The sequence below is a fragment of the Taudactylus pleione genome, unplaced genomic scaffold (genome assembly GCF_031769625.1).
Source record: "Taudactylus pleione unplaced genomic scaffold, aTauple2 ptg000522l, whole genome shotgun sequence".
In the NCBI taxonomy this organism is placed as follows: domain Eukaryota; kingdom Metazoa; phylum Chordata; class Amphibia; order Anura; family Myobatrachidae; genus Taudactylus; species Taudactylus pleione.
This window is the reverse complement of record NW_028284924.1, coordinates 1,939,557-1,954,773: the sequence shown is the minus strand read 5'-3', so window position 1 is coordinate 1,954,773 and position 15,217 is coordinate 1,939,557. Positions and strand designations below refer to the sequence as shown.

Here is a 15,217-nt window from a genome sequence, read left to right as displayed (position 1 = left end):
TATATGTAATAAGCATTACATCAGGGGACTGAAAGCATTTTTCAAAGCCCATCAGTATATTTTATGCATTATATTATGTAGGTCTTTAGTACAGGCTATGCAATGGAATATTAATCAGGTTGATTGAACTGTAACATGTGAACTTCATGATCTTTCAATGTCTGTGAAAAAGTAATTATCACAACATTTTGCAACAGTGATACAGGTGTATGTAATGCAGATGATTGTACTCCAGGTGAGGGGGCCGCAGGCTGCAGCAGTGATACAGGTGTATGTAATGCAGATGAGTGTACTCCAGGTGAGGGGGCCGCAGGTTGCAGCAGTGATACAGGTGTATGTAATGCAGATGAGTGTACTCCAGGTGAGGGGGTCGCAGATTGCAGCAGTGATACAGGTGTATGTAATGCAGATGAGTGTACTCCAGGTGAGGGGGTCGCAGATTGCAGCAGTGATACAGGTGTATGTAATGCAGATGAGTGTACTCCAGGTGAGGGGGTCGCAGATTGCAGCAGTGATACAGGTGTATGTAATGCAGATGAGTGTACTCCAGGTGAGGGGGTCGCAGATTGCAGCAGTGATACAGGTGTATGTAATACAGATGAGTGTACTCCAGGTGAGGGGGTCGCAGATTGCAGCAGTGATACAGGTGTATGTAATGCAGATGAGTGTACTCCAGGTGAGGGGGTCGCAGATTGCAGCAGTGATACAGGTGTATGTAATGCAGATCAGTGTACTCCAGGTGAGGGGGTCGCAGATTGCAGCAGTGATACAGGTGTATGTAATGCAGATCAGTGTACTCCAGGTGAGGGGGCCGCAGTGATACAGGTGTATGTAATGCAGATGAGTGTACTCCAGGTGAGGGGGCCGCAGATTACAGCAGTGATACAGGTGTATGTAATGCAGATGAGTGTACTCCAGGTGAGGGGGCCGCAGATTGCAGCAGTGATACAGGTGTATGTAATACAGATCAGTGTACTCCAGGTGAGGGGGTCGCAGATTGCAGCAGTGATACAGGTGTATGTAATGCAGATCAGTGTACTCCAGGTGAGGGGGCCGCAGTGATACAGGTGTATGTAATGCAGATGAGTGTACTCCAGGTGAGGGGGCCGCAGATTACAGCAGTGATACAGGTGTATGTAATGCAGATGAGTGTACTCCAGGTGAGGGGGCCGCAGATTGCAGCAGTGATACAGGTGTATGTAATGCAGATCAGTGTACTCCAGGTGAGGGGGTCGCAGATTTCAGCAGTGATACAGGTGTATGTAATGCAGATGAGTATACTCCAGGTGAGGGGGCCGCAGGTTGCAGCAGTGATACACGTGTATATATACTATATATAATGCAGGAGTGTATTCCAGGTGAGGAGGCTGCTCTAGGTGAAAAGTGCTAATAGTAAATTAGATATATTTATTTTTTCCTCCCTACTGCAGAATGCACAAGAGAAACAAATAAAACATTTAATTCATAATAACAACATGGTATCCAGTTTTATAGTAACACTGTCACTGACAATTACAGTTCTGCTTCCTCAGTAAAGTTGCAATAGGAATAGGAATGTTTAACAGCCAGGTACACTGGCGGACTTTCCAGCCATTATGTAATGAGAGAAGCTGTACTATAATATTGCCCCGTAGGTTATGGTGGGTAAAGGGACGTGTATGGCATGGATATGTTACATTAGTTTACGAGGTTCCATAGTTCCCAGTCCCCTCCCCATTGCTGCTGCGTTTATTCTCAGCACAGCAGCCGCGCCACTGCGCATGTGCGCGAATAGCTGCTGCTACTGCTGCGACCACAGTGTGCATGTCTGAGTGACGCATTGCAGGTACCCAGCGACCAATCAGCGAGCGCCTCTCGCAACCATCGCGCTCGACTCCCGGTACACATCCGCCTGGTCACAGAAAAAAAAATAGTCCGCCCCTCCTCCTCCTTCCCCCCCCCCTCCCCATCGGGATTAATAATAAAAGAGGATTCCGCGCTTCTGATACTTCAGTAAGGTGATTATTATATTTTTTTATCTCCCCACCGGTATTTACCGCTCATGGCCTGCCGTGTTTGTGGGGGGGAAGGAGGCGGCGCGCGCGCCCGGGGAAACGGCGCCATCACCACCAGTGAGGGGGGGTGAAAGGAGGGAGGGAGGGAGGGCGGAGCCAGCGCAGCGGCGGAGTGATCCCAATCCCAGGGCGGAGGGAGGTGGTTTATGAAGAGCTGTTGGCGGCGGTTGGAAATTAGTCCGAGTCGAGCTTGCGAAGGGGAGAGGTTGCTGTGCTGCCTGCTGAGCCTTGTAGGAGCTGCGCGCTAATTACGTCCATTGAAAATGGTGAGTAGCGCCCGGTGGGGGCTGTCCTGCGGGCGTAGTCACCTTTTTGTTTTGTCCTTTTTAAATGGAAGTGGCTATGGGTGATCTACGCCGTCTCTATTGATATGCGAGCGATGTAGTGCACACAGCAAGCCCGCAGGGCTCGTCTCTATGCACCGTTTGCTCACATAGCAATGGAGACGGGCTTATGTCCTCCATAGCCCTGGTCTGATATCTCTTTATTTTGTTACTTGAACTTCTATAAACCGCTGATGTGCATGCAGCTGCTGCAAAACCCCTTGGCAGGGAGACCTGTCAATCATGGCAGGCTGGCCCCAGCCCTTGTGACACCTGGCTCATGCAAAATGTTCTACATCGGCTGCTGCTTACCCTGCCTATGACTAGTGGTCTCTACCTTTATGCGTGCTGCTCATTGATTTTATCCAAATCTATATTGGAACAATTGTTTTATTTTCTCTCGACCTGGTAGCCTCTTTCTCTGGCATGGTGGTCAAGGTGTTGGGATACACCCTTAAATAATAATAAAAAAAATAATAAATAAATAATTATATATACATATATATTTAATTTAAAACCCAGCAGTGCTGTTGCTCCATTCATTAAGCTGGCATCCCTTTTTGGCAGCACCCAATTGGGTGTTGCACCCTTATTTATCCAGTTTGCCAGGTGTGGTTCTGTGCAGGGCTGAATGATGATGCCAGGGCTGCAGCATGCAGATTTCCTCCTCCCACGCCCTGCCGGTGACTGACAGGCTCTTTGTATGGAGAAGAGGCTGTGGAGTGGCTGTTATGTAATGTTAAATAACCCCCTATGTGAAACTGGGGTGAGGGATTGGCGGTGCGCTAGAGACAGCCAAACCCAAGCCTCGTCAATCGTGCTCCCAGGCTCTGATGTGCAATAAAGATCTCTATAGTAACTTGGGTTTTGACCAGTTTGTATTCTCCAGTGCGTGTGCATCTAATGGCTATATTGTTGACTTTTTGTTCATTGAAGTATGTTGCTGGGCTAGGTGCGTTCAATGTCTTGCTTGTAGAGTCTTAAAAGGACATGCTTCTTAATAAAGTGTCACAGCATGCCACCCTGGCCAAAGTTCAGCAAGGAGGTGGTGCTGCTAGCCCCTGGAAAGGGAGTTGGTGAAAAGACTTGTCACAGGGGCAGCACTCCTCACCTCCCTGTATCAGGGTGGGTCCAGCCGCATTGTGCTGCAGTTTCCGGAAGGAAGGACTTAAGTCCTGCCCATTATGACTTGGGTGGTGGATTGTAGAGATCCCATGGGATAGCACTCCAGCAATGGATTGTGTATATTTTTCAATGTATTCATATTTTTCCCTTTATACAGGTTTTAACGTTAGTAGTGATGAGCCCAGTCGTTCGCATGTTAAACTATGGTAAATAGACTTTTACTATGGTGCCTGAGTCTTACTAAAGCTTTGGGTTCCCTAGAGTTTAAATGTAGTGCTTTGGCAAAACTGTTTTTATTTAATGGGTATAATTTTTAGTTTGTATTTTCTGGTCTTGTGGCTTTTCCCTTCATTTTGCAGATGGAAATTGCACCACTGAGCTGTATTTACTTGCCGGTTAGATAATACGCTAGGTGTGGCAGGCAGTATTTATTTTCCTAGTCAATTAGTAGAAAATGTCATTATTTTTGTGCACTACCATTTTAGGTCTGGACTGACACTTAGGTTTATGAAGTAGCGTTTTATTTTTTTCCCCCGGATCTACATTGAGGTCAGGCCGTAAACCACTTGAAAGGAAGATTACATCAGAGATGCGTGTTCTTTTAGGGCCCCTTCAAATGAGAATACAAGATGTGACCCTAATATGTTTTCTGGGCCAAGTCTTGGTTGCAGTGTTGGCTACGTTGGGTCTGCATCTGGGTACATGGGCTAGCGCAAATTGTATGGGGAGTTCCTGGTTTGCTAGGATACAGCGCACCTTTTGCAACCATATACGAGGTTGGTAACCTAGCTTTAGTATACTTAATCCAGGGCTATATTTTGGGTGAGGCACATTTAAGCATGCAATTATACTTGTGTATAGTAGTGACCCAGAAGATGCGTAAATACCTGGATCACAGACAAACCACTAATCCTATTTAAGCAATCTATGCTGGCCAAACATGCCTTCCCTGCTTTCTGGCACATGCTATGGAGCTTTTGCTATGATCTTTGAACTATCAGGTGGTCTCATTTGGACTTTAAAACCACAATGTACACTGATTAAAGTGGGTTAAGTTTGTTCATCACTTGATCTTGGAGCCTTGTTTTGGCAGATGGAAGTGTGGTTTAGTGACTACATTTATTGCTGGTGTTTGTTACAGTTCTTTCCTCCTCTGATACAAATGTAACTATTGGCCTCATTAGTCTGCAAAGTGACAAGTTGCTTTGGATCTGTGATTCATGATAAAACATCAGAACTCCAGCCCAGTCATTACTACTGTAGTGTGGCTGTGCAGTCAGGCCTCCATACACTAATATTTCTTGGGGCAGGAACCTTTCATACTGCACCTAATCTTTCAAGCTGTATTTTTTTTTTTTTCCCATGAACTACTTGTGTTAAAAGCCATTTATGGAACTGTAGTTATTTGTTCTGCACACATCTGTTCCATCAGTGAAAGCCTAAAATGCCACTTTATCTTGGCATCATGACCATTCATTCATAAATTAAAATGGTTGATCAGTAAATCCCCAGACATGTACCACTGGCTTCATAATTTGGTATCTTTGTAGTACAACAATCATTCTAAAAATGGAAATAGTGACTAAATTTCATCCAAATTAAAGTGTTGATTGGCAGCAGTCTCCCAAATTTGCTTTCCCACTTATGGCTGATAGGCCCAGCATTATTCGTCCCTGCTACTACCACTTGCCAGGATGAAAGATGGCGCTGTTGTAAAACAAATTGCTCCTGCATGAACTTCCTGTTCATGGTTAGGTGTTTGCAACACTGGGGGGAGTTCAGTTTCACATGTTGCTGCTGGAAGCAGTTTCAGCGACTCTGTGGGAGGGGCGACCAGAATCTGCCTACCATAATGGCCCAATATGCATGCAGAATTGGATTGGGCCCTGTATGTTTAAAACGGGCCTCCCTTAGATGAAGTCGCACTAGCTGGATGAACTTTGAGGGGACCACCAAACCCCACTTAAGTATAGTTTTTATTTACTTTATTATGAACTGGTGCATGCCTAATACTGAATTGGGTCTCTTTGGAAATTGGGACTATTCTGATTCTCCAGTTGTCTGAAATAAGATCCTTGGACCTACCCCAACGTTGGATTATTCTGTATTGGGAAGAATCCATCAATAACTTCATGGCATAATTCTCATGTAGAGTGTACATTTTGCATAAAGGATCTTCATTTAAAGCCGAGATCTTCTTGTTTACAATGGCATGCTATGGTAAGACATTTTAACTGCAATTATTCTTTGGCTGCCATTCATGTTGTGATTACCATAGCAACCAGACACATGGGAGCAATGCAAAGCTTTTACGAGGCACCTTAATGGATGCCAATGGAGCAATTCAATTGTCCTGCTCAAGTGCCCTTACAATGTGTGCATGCCAGACAGCTTTGCACTGCGAAACGCTTCTAAAGTGCTTTGCAGTCCGAAAATCCCATTTGGGTGCCCAAAGTACTGACTTCTCGCAAATTTCTGGTAGCCGTCAGAAATGTGTTTACACTGAGGCATGGGAGCCTGTACTGAGCAACAATTGACTTTTTTTATTTATTGGGCGCCCGGTAAAAGAATTGTATCACCTCCCCTCCTCTGACTGGCAGTTCTGCCTGAGATTTTGAAAAGGAGATAACTGACAGCAATTTGGTTAACATTTTTTGAGATGCTTGCTTAGGGGAACTCTTGTTAAAAGGAAATAAAAAAAAAAAAACCAAAGCTCGTGGAATTGGTTCTCTTCCAACTTGACCGGTTTGTTTGGACGACCCTGTGTTATCCATTTCATGTGACTGTCTAGTGGTCAATTGTTTGTGAATGATTAGAAGAATGTATAGACTTGGCGTAAAGTAGACCTTTAGCTTCCCAAACCCCACCCATCCTGCCCCCAAATACCTTCTGAGGCGAATTTAGCGGCACTTGTGTATCTGTCTGTGTGAAATCTTGAAGTCTCCTTGTGATGTATTGCAGTGGCTGGTTGTTGTGGAAGAGAACATGGCAATGGCTTGGCTGTGGAGGGAAAAGTGTAGGTTTTTTGTTGCGTTTGGGGGAGGGGCTGTTCGTGTTGGTGCCCAGTAATGGTCATGGAGTTCATAAAATATGAACTGAAATTGCCACACGTTATACTGCAACTTGAGATGCAAGAAGGGCCTGTCACACAAGCATCTAAAACATTGTTTATATAGAGGCTTTCTACAGTGTTGCAAACACCATCTTGCAGCTGAATGAAGGTGGTGCATTATCTGCGTTTTCCTCCAGATTAATTCTCGTATGTCTAATGTTTGCAATGGGGTCACTGAATGGCATGGAACTGCTGCTTAATCTGGCGGCCCCAGACAGGTCTAGACAAATGTCTTCTGAAAAGCAGATCACCCACTAACTGCCTTGGGTGTTGTGCAAACTAGCCCAAAAAAGACTGCCAACCACCAGTGTCCAGCCTGATCACCCTCAATATACCATATAACAGCCAGATTAGGTAAACCCAGGAACATACCGGCAAGACCTAATTTATTTAACATGACTTTGGAAAACCTACTCTTGTGTCCTGTGCCTGGACTTCACCTCCTGTGCTGGGTGAGACAAACCTATAGAAGACCATTGTAGTAATATATAAAGGCATAGAGGTCTTCTTGGCTCATGAATGCTACACTTTCTATGTTTCTACCTTTTAGGGTTTACTGTATAAGCTATTGGCTATTTCAGTGTATTGTACAGTTAATGTGGCTGCCCAAGTATAACTTTTCTCTGCAAGTCTTATTCTTGCATGAAACTACTAAAATACCAACCAGCAGAGGGCTGTACACCTGTATAGCCCCTGGTGTGAGAATTCATGCATGCTCCTTCCAGTTACATTACACTTAATACTATTGCAAATGGGTACCCAGCTTAATTCAAGCTACTGGGACCCTTTTTTGAGAGCTAGGCTGCTCCATTCTCTCCTGGGCTTGACCACGTGACATAAGTCTCTGGTCTGAGTACTGAGAGCTGTAATAGCTGTGCAGGGGTTTGGCCCAGGAATGAGATTGTTGGGGTTAACATAATTTGGTTGCCAAGCAGACTATTGGTGCACTGGGTATGCTGATCTATGAGAATCCTTTCCAGGGTGTATTATGGGGAAGAAAACTGCTGGTGAGTAGGCGGCAGAGAAGTGGGTTCTAGCAAATAAGTTAGGAATGGTAATGACTCCTTTAGAGAGCATGTAGCTTTCTACATAGCATGGTGGGAAGTGTCTTGGCAGCCAGACTAAGGGTCCTACTGCCACTGACATGCAGTCATTGATGTATGCTGTAACTGTCGTGCCTTGCTGGTGAGATTCTGCTATACTGCTTTGAATGTGTGCGACAGTCTCACTATGCTGTGTCATAATCAGTACTTTATGGTGATTGGCAGTGCCAGCTTTATGCCATGTAATGGGTGGCGATCTACTTCCTGCTGTGGTCCTAAGAGAGAATGGATGTCTAGTCACTGACTAACTGTAGGCACAAGAAAGCCAGCGCTGGTATCCTGATGCTGTAAGAGGCCTTTTAGCCATGTCTGGATCCTGGTGTCTACAGAGTCACTGACATTGTGATTGTGACCCTGCAAAACTATACACTAAAATGCTGTTCCAAATGAAATCACCCCCTGATAACCAGTCCAATTTTGTTAGTGAGACTGTTCTATAAATTTCACATTGAATTGTATTTGCATAGTGCTCTCCAATGCCTAGATGAGTGACTAGGCAGGAGTTAAGTAGTAAGACCAGCATTCAGAATTACTAGTAGTGTGAGGACTCTGATCTGAGGTTCCCTGCAGAATAGCTGCTGTAGCACTGGGCCATGCAGCGGTCATGTCTTTATGCGATTGGCCTTGTGCTCTACCATCTTATTCTGCTTTGCGGGGTATTGTAGGACCTAAGGATGTATGTAAGGAATTTCTTAAATGCATGCAAAACACCATTGTTTTCTGTAGCATTAGAAGTCTGGTAGCTGCCTGTATAGTAGAATACTAATTCAACAAATAGTAGTGTAGCTAGTGCCAAATAATGATGGCTATGGCTTAGCGATCTATTTCATTGTGATGGTACTAATTAGGCACCTTCTGATCTTTGGGGAAGCCGCCATAGTTATCCTAAGGCTGTTTACATTCTATGGGCTCACTTCAATTCGTGTTGAATGTTGCCCGTTCTCGCACCTTAAACAGGGTGTTTAGTTGCGAGAATGGGCATACTCCGACTATAGACTTCCGGCACGATGTTTCCGCCGCACTAAGGGCAGAAAACAGCATCGCGCCTGTACTTTTGTTGGATGTATGCTCTCATCCCAGGAGGGATGAAAGTAGAAATCCTTAGGCCAGTTAAACACCTGCTGGGTTAGGCCGGCCAGGCAAGAACTTGGCGGTAGCCGGACGTTTTTTTCCAGGCACTCTGTGCCTTTCACAAGCTGCGGGTTTGAGCCGGCTTTTAATGTTTTTTTTTTTTTTATCATCTAATGGTTATGTGCAACATTGTTTCCTATACACCACTGGTGTGCAGGGACGTGACAGCAGCCGTCCTGCTCAGTGGATGCAACTGTGTGCCCAGGCCATGTGAAAGGATCCACTGCTTCACGGTTTCTTTTCACACCTGGCAATAAACCGGGCGGCTGTTTGCCGCCTGGGCAAAACCGTCAGGTGTGAAACTGGCCTTAGTCGGGCTTAGCAGCGTGCTGAATTGAATAGCTCTGGGAGCTCATTCCCGGCGCTACTAATGGGCATCTATCGGAGAAACAATTGAATTGCTCTGATAGTTGCCCATTACTATAGACCCCCAGCAGGGGGGGGGGGGGGTGCGCTGCAGAATTGAATCACCCACTGCTTTCTGCTAAGGTATGTTTCCACATGCTGTCAATTTATGTGTAGTTGGCTATATGGTCTAAATGCCTCTAACAAGCATAATCTTTGGGATCCATTCAGTTAGGCCAATGAGTAAGTGTGGCTACATGCTGCACTTATAGTAGCTCTGGAGCTACTGCTCTGTTGGGAGCACCTTATGGCTGCATAAAAAATAAATGAAATCAGGCCGTGCGGGTGGAGAGTTCTGCTGCTGACAAAGCGGAGCCTCTCTGTAGTGGTAGTTGACTGACAGAAATAAATCTTTAAAGTGCATTTGTCATGTACGCCTTTTGTGGGCTGAACTAATCTTGTAGTATCTCAGTAAGGTCATTGGTTTCTAGTGCATTGATAGGTTAGGTCCTCTCTTTGCTTAATGGTGCCTGTATATGATTGGCCAAGACCACCTGTAAACTTGGGCTATTGGCAGGACCCCATAAGACATTTCCAAACAATTACAGGCGCCATAAGACTTTCAGCCGCCACTTTGCTTTTACCTGTATTGTATTGGCTCACACGTACTCTTGGCAATTGTTCCATACTGGGGGAACATCCATACAATTGCTCTATATGGCGTTGAAAAGGAGCATCTGGGTACCTATTACGTTTGAATAAAACACAGCTTAAAGCAAATAATTAGTTTACGGTTATGTTGTACAACACGAGTAGTACTTTGGCTATTGTATATTAATATTGGGACCTGAGTCACAAAATGAATGTCTTGGTTAGTGTTTTACAGCAAATTCATAGATCTTGCACATTAAAATTTAAATATACTCAATCATGCAAATGCTTGCTAGTTCCATGGACATATGTATTGTTCTGCTGGTTATAATGGCATGATACTTCTATGCAGATTAGGTTACCTGTTACATGTTAACTTTTTTTTTTTTTTTTTTCCAGGCTGACCAACTGACAGAAGAGCAGATTGCAGGTATAATTCAGCTTTTCACTTCTGTGCTTTTTGTCTTTGTAACATGATCTATCCTAAAGGCGTCGGTTATGAAGCACTGTCAACCAGCTTGGGTCCCGTTAACCTGCTATGTTTATATGGATTTATCTGTCAACTACAGCAGTGTGCCATCCATGTGACTATTGTCTGCCGCTGTACGTCTGGGTGCTCCACTAATCACTAAAGACTTTATGGATGTACAGGGATCTGGAGATGAGGCTGTTATTCCTGACCAAAAGTGTCACCATGGCCAGGCTTCTGCAATCATTGGCTGATGACCCTAATGGCTTCCTTCAACCCGATTCATGTTTGCCCACCTGTGACCAAAACTTACATTCAGGCTCAGACTGACTTTAATGTAGTCTGCTTAAGACGGACGCTGGAAGCTTTAGGCCCGTAGACAATTAGAGGAGAAAAGCGTTTGCCGATGTGATGTGTTCGCAACTTTCCAAAGTATCGCCCTATTCAAATTTTTTTTTTTTTTTTTTTAATGCTGCACTTTATAGACACAAATATACTAGTACTAATTTAAACGTACCCCTAATTTAACTACAACTATTTTCCACAAAAGAAAGTACTTTAGGTCATTTTTCCAGCCCTTTGACGCAATTTAAAGAGCCAAAATATTTTTTAATTTTTTTTGGCTATTAATACACTTCTATATTGATTTCCTGGGTCAGTTAGGCTTTTTATGGGGTAGACTGATTTTCCCCAAAATATGCTGTACTTTTCGCTAGTCTAGTGCAGTCAGATTTCACTGTGGGCACTAAGGTGGCAGATGTACTATAGTGGCACTTGCCTTAACACTATAGCTGTCTGCTTTGCTTCTTATCGAGGCAAAGCCATAATGTCGGGATTAACGTCGTTCGCCGGAGTGGGGGAGCGAAAACACCCCCTATACGGTGATCTCACCTCATGGCTGGCTCCACTGCGCAGGATCTCGCAAGATCTTGTGTGTAGCCGGAGACCCCAACAGAAGCCGCCCGGTCACACGTTGCGGCAGGTAATTCTGCCCATATGTTAAATGATCGGTCACGAGTGCAATCATCTGAATGACTTTCTATCCCCATTAATAGTATAAATTGTTTGCCGATGACTTGGATCAGTGGGGAGTTTTATTTGTTTTGCTTTTTCACTCTACATTTTCTACTTGCTTTCAATGCATCAGTGTTCTAGTGCATTTGGTACATGCTACCTCTTTTTACCCCCCTAAATGCCAAATAGTATTGTGGTGATTACTTGTGTTGTCATGGTATTAAATCTTGCTATTGTATTTTGTTTGGTGGTTTTTAACAATGTATTCTTCTTACAGAGTTCAAAGAAGCTTTTTCACTATTTGACAAGGATGGTGATGGCACCATCACAACAAAGGAGTTGGGCACAGTGATGAGGTCGCTTGGGCAGAACCCCACAGAAGCCGAGCTGCAGGACATGATCAATGAAGTAGATGCAGATGGTAAGTCTCGGGCGTAAAGCGCTGAATAAATGAAGCACCGCCATCTTTGGGGTATATTATAATAAGGGCCAATTCTAACACTTCTATTCTCAACAGGCAACGGAACAATTGACTTCCCTGAATTCTTGACTATGATGGCTAGAAAAATGAAAGACACAGATAGTGAAGAAGAAATCCGAGAAGCATTCCGTGTGTTCGACAAGGTATTCGCTAATGAGTGCCTCTGGTACTTAACCTGTACAGTATAACACTAATCCAATCTGCATATGTTATCCCTCACACTTCCTACCCCGGTACAGCTTTAAATGTTAATTTTTCGTAATCTATTTTTACCCTACCAGTATTTCTTTGCCTGTTTGTGGAAATGGCCCAAACATGGGAAATGTATAAACTCAACACTACACTGGGTTCAATGTCAGCCAGTGTCTCAGCTATGTAAAGTCTGGCGCTGGGCATCTGACTGTAAAAAGGGCACTGTGTGGCGAAGGGAACTTGGGAGTGTCCAGCACTTACGGACTGGCGACTGACTGGGCTGCCCCAAGCTCTCCCTTCGCCTGAATAGATCACAGGCCGAGCATGCTGCACTGCAATCCTCCCCCCACGTCCTGTAACTACCGTAGTGGTGGCAGAGTTGGACAACCCCAAACAGTCTTCTACCTCTGCTCTAGTAACTTCTGGGGGAGGATCTAATTGTTTTTGCCAGTGGGTGGTGTTAATGGGCACCCATCGGAGCAATTCAGATGTTTTATTTAGGCATGAGCTGTCGACATGTCTGCTTGCTGCCTCCAGAGATGGCAAACGGAAGAAAAGTACATGGTTTGGGCTTTACACTGCTGAAGCCGGTGCCCAAAACAATTGCATATCGCGCCACTTTAGATGGGAAATCCGGCATGGGAATAAACTTAATCGACCCCCTAATGTTCTCTGCCTTAATGCCAATTCCTCAAGTTGTCGTCTTAAAATGCGCAAACAAAATACTGTAGTGTGTAACTGTGCTGTCACCTCTACAGGAGTAACATTACTTCGGGTGATGTGATTAACGAGTTACTTTCTCCTCTCGGGAGCGACCCTTCCTGGTCACATTGGTACATTCTCAAATGACTCTTCCCTCTCCTTTGTTCTGTTGAAGGGATTCTCCATCATCCTGAATGTGGCTTATAGCAAACTCCACTTGCTCTAAGCACATATTTCCATATTTTGTCTAATCTCTCTGCATTATTGACACATCCATGCAGAATTGTACTTTGCATGTGGCATAATGACAATGTAGGCAGGTGTTTCCACCAAACAGGAAAATTAGAAAGAAATCCATGACTCCAATATGTGGTTTAGGGTTTTAGTTTCCAAAGACGCCAGTGAGCAGGCGTGTGCACATGTAACTTTCACCCTATTTTCCTTGTGGGAGGGTGTCTAGCTTACGAGCCAGCTTCTAGCCTGCAGTAGATGTACTTCCATATCCAAAGCAGGAGTCGGTGCTCTGACTTGTGAGTTAGTATGCCGTCATAGTTACTTAGGGCTTGATTTTATTTTTTTTTAATTCCTGGTGCTTAAGGTATGATGTGGACGTTGACTCAAACGGTGGGTTGTCTATAATGACTTGGTATACAATTTGTGCAGGCTTTAGTTTGATGTGTGCCATGCCAGGGATAGCACTGATATACTGTATGCCAATCTGTGACTTGTGTAAATGTGTGCTCTGGTTTCTGTGTAGGATGGAAATGGCTACATAAGTGCTGCTGAGCTCCGTCATGTTATGACAAATCTTGGTGAGAAGTTAACGGACGAGGAAGTTGATGAAATGATCAGGGAAGCAGATATTGATGGAGACGGTCAAGTAAATTATGAAGGTAAGATAAAATCCGTAACCACTTTGTTTAAAGGGCTAGTTCTGGGAGTGTTATCTCGACTCTCGCCAAAACCACAATGGTAATGTGCTTCCAAGCAACTGCTGGTGATAGGCTGGACAATATGGCCAGGATTCACACATGCGTGTTAAGTCTGGCAGTCAGAATCCCAACAGGGTTAGGATACAGATGTTTGAAGGTATCCTAACCCACCCTCCCCCTCATGCCTAAACCTAACCTACCTTGTTAAGCTAAACTTGTGCTGTGGGGATCTAGTAAGTCTGTCTGCAATGGGTAAAGTGTTTCTACATGTAGATTAACAGTTTTTTTTTGTTTTTTTTTTCTTTCTCTTGCAGAGTTTGTACAAATGATGACAGCAAAGTGAAGACTGTACAGAATGTGTTAAATTTCTTGTACAAAGATGTTTTATTTGCCTTTCTTTGTTTGTAACTTATCTGTAAAAGGTTTCCCCTTACTGTCAAAAATGCATGTATAGTAATTTAGAATTCCATTCATGTTTCCCATATTACTGTCACTGTCTTTATTTTATTTTTATTTTATTTTTTTTTCCCCAAAACTTTTTTTTTTTATTCTTTGGTTTCCATGAAAAGTTGAATAAGTAACCAATGCTGCATGTGGCTTTCTTGGGATTTTAACGAAGCCCTTTGTGCACAAGAGCCTGATGAAATTGGTGGAAGGGGAACATCTGAGCTCTACAAATGATATATATAGATTATTTTTTTTTTTCTTAAATACTTTCCTCCCCTCTCAAGCTGGATTTCTTCAAGTAACTCGTCTGCTTGTTGGAACGTGGAGTAAACAACTCTAAACTACAGATAATTTAACAATATTGAACTTGTGTTGCACTAATGCAAAACTGGTCTCTCCAGATCCATGTCTCGTTCTCTCCCTGCCTTCCCTACCACATCTGCTCCAGACATGGGACACCTTCATCCTGCTTTCTTACCCATTTTTGTTTTTTTTTCTTTGAAACTCACACAAGGGGTCTGCATAGCATTACCCGGCAGTGAATTATAAGATCCTTCACCAGTTAAAGGTTTACTTTGGTTTAGCCACTTTTCAGAAGAACCTGCTTATGGCACAATTTGCCTCAAATCCATTCCAAGTTGTATATTTGTTTTCCAATAAAAAAACAAAAGTCTGTCTTTATGGTCACTTATTGTGCGTGCCTGAGGCTGCAGGAGAAGAAGACTCTGCTATAGCCCTATTTGGCTTGCTGTGTAACTGTACAAGGTCATTGGCTCAGGGAAAACTCTTACAATGGAGGACTAGTTTGGAGGGACTAATTTGTTTAATACACTCAAAGCAAGGATGTCAATTCTAGGGCAGTGGTTCTCAATCTCTGTCCTCAGGACCCCAAACTGTTCATATTTCCAGGTCACCTAGCCAGGCGCACAGGTGTATTCATTAATGCATTTTAAAGATCCACAGGTGGAGCTAATTGTACTTCTGTGGGGAGACCTGGAAAACATGACCTGTTTGAGGACCGAATTTGAGAGCTTATGAACTAGGGCAGAGGTTTCCAAACTGCCATTACAGTCCAGGTTTTTAAGGATATCCATGCTTGAGTCCAGATTGTTAATTCCCAAGTCAATAATTTTTTT

The 15,217-nt window shown here is 43.9% G+C and overlaps 1 protein-coding gene across 1 annotated transcript; it reads left to right on the top strand.

Moving 5' to 3' along the window:
* Positions 1-2,213: 2,213 nt before the first annotated feature.
* On the top strand, positions 2,214-14,758 carry CALM2 (calmodulin 2). The gene is made up of 6 exons (XM_088450717.1): positions 2,214-2,320; positions 10,244-10,274; positions 11,605-11,748; positions 11,845-11,951; positions 13,460-13,595; positions 13,949-14,758. Exons 1-6 carry the CDS (start codon positions 2,318-2,320, stop codon positions 13,975-13,977), a joined length of 450 nt encoding a protein of 149 aa, XP_088306843.1. The 5' UTR covers positions 2,214-2,317; the 3' UTR covers positions 13,978-14,758.
* Positions 14,759-15,217: the final 459 nt, after the last annotated feature.

Coding starts and splice junctions, on each gene's coding strand:
- CALM2 (XM_088450717.1), top strand. Junction 10,275..11,604: donor GACAGAAGAGCAGATTGCAG/GTATAATTCAGC, acceptor TTCTTCTTACAG/AGTTCAAAGAAGCTTTTTCA. Junction 13,596..13,948: donor CGGTCAAGTAAATTATGAAG/GTAAGATAAAAT, acceptor TTTCTCTTGCAG/AGTTTGTACAAATGATGACA.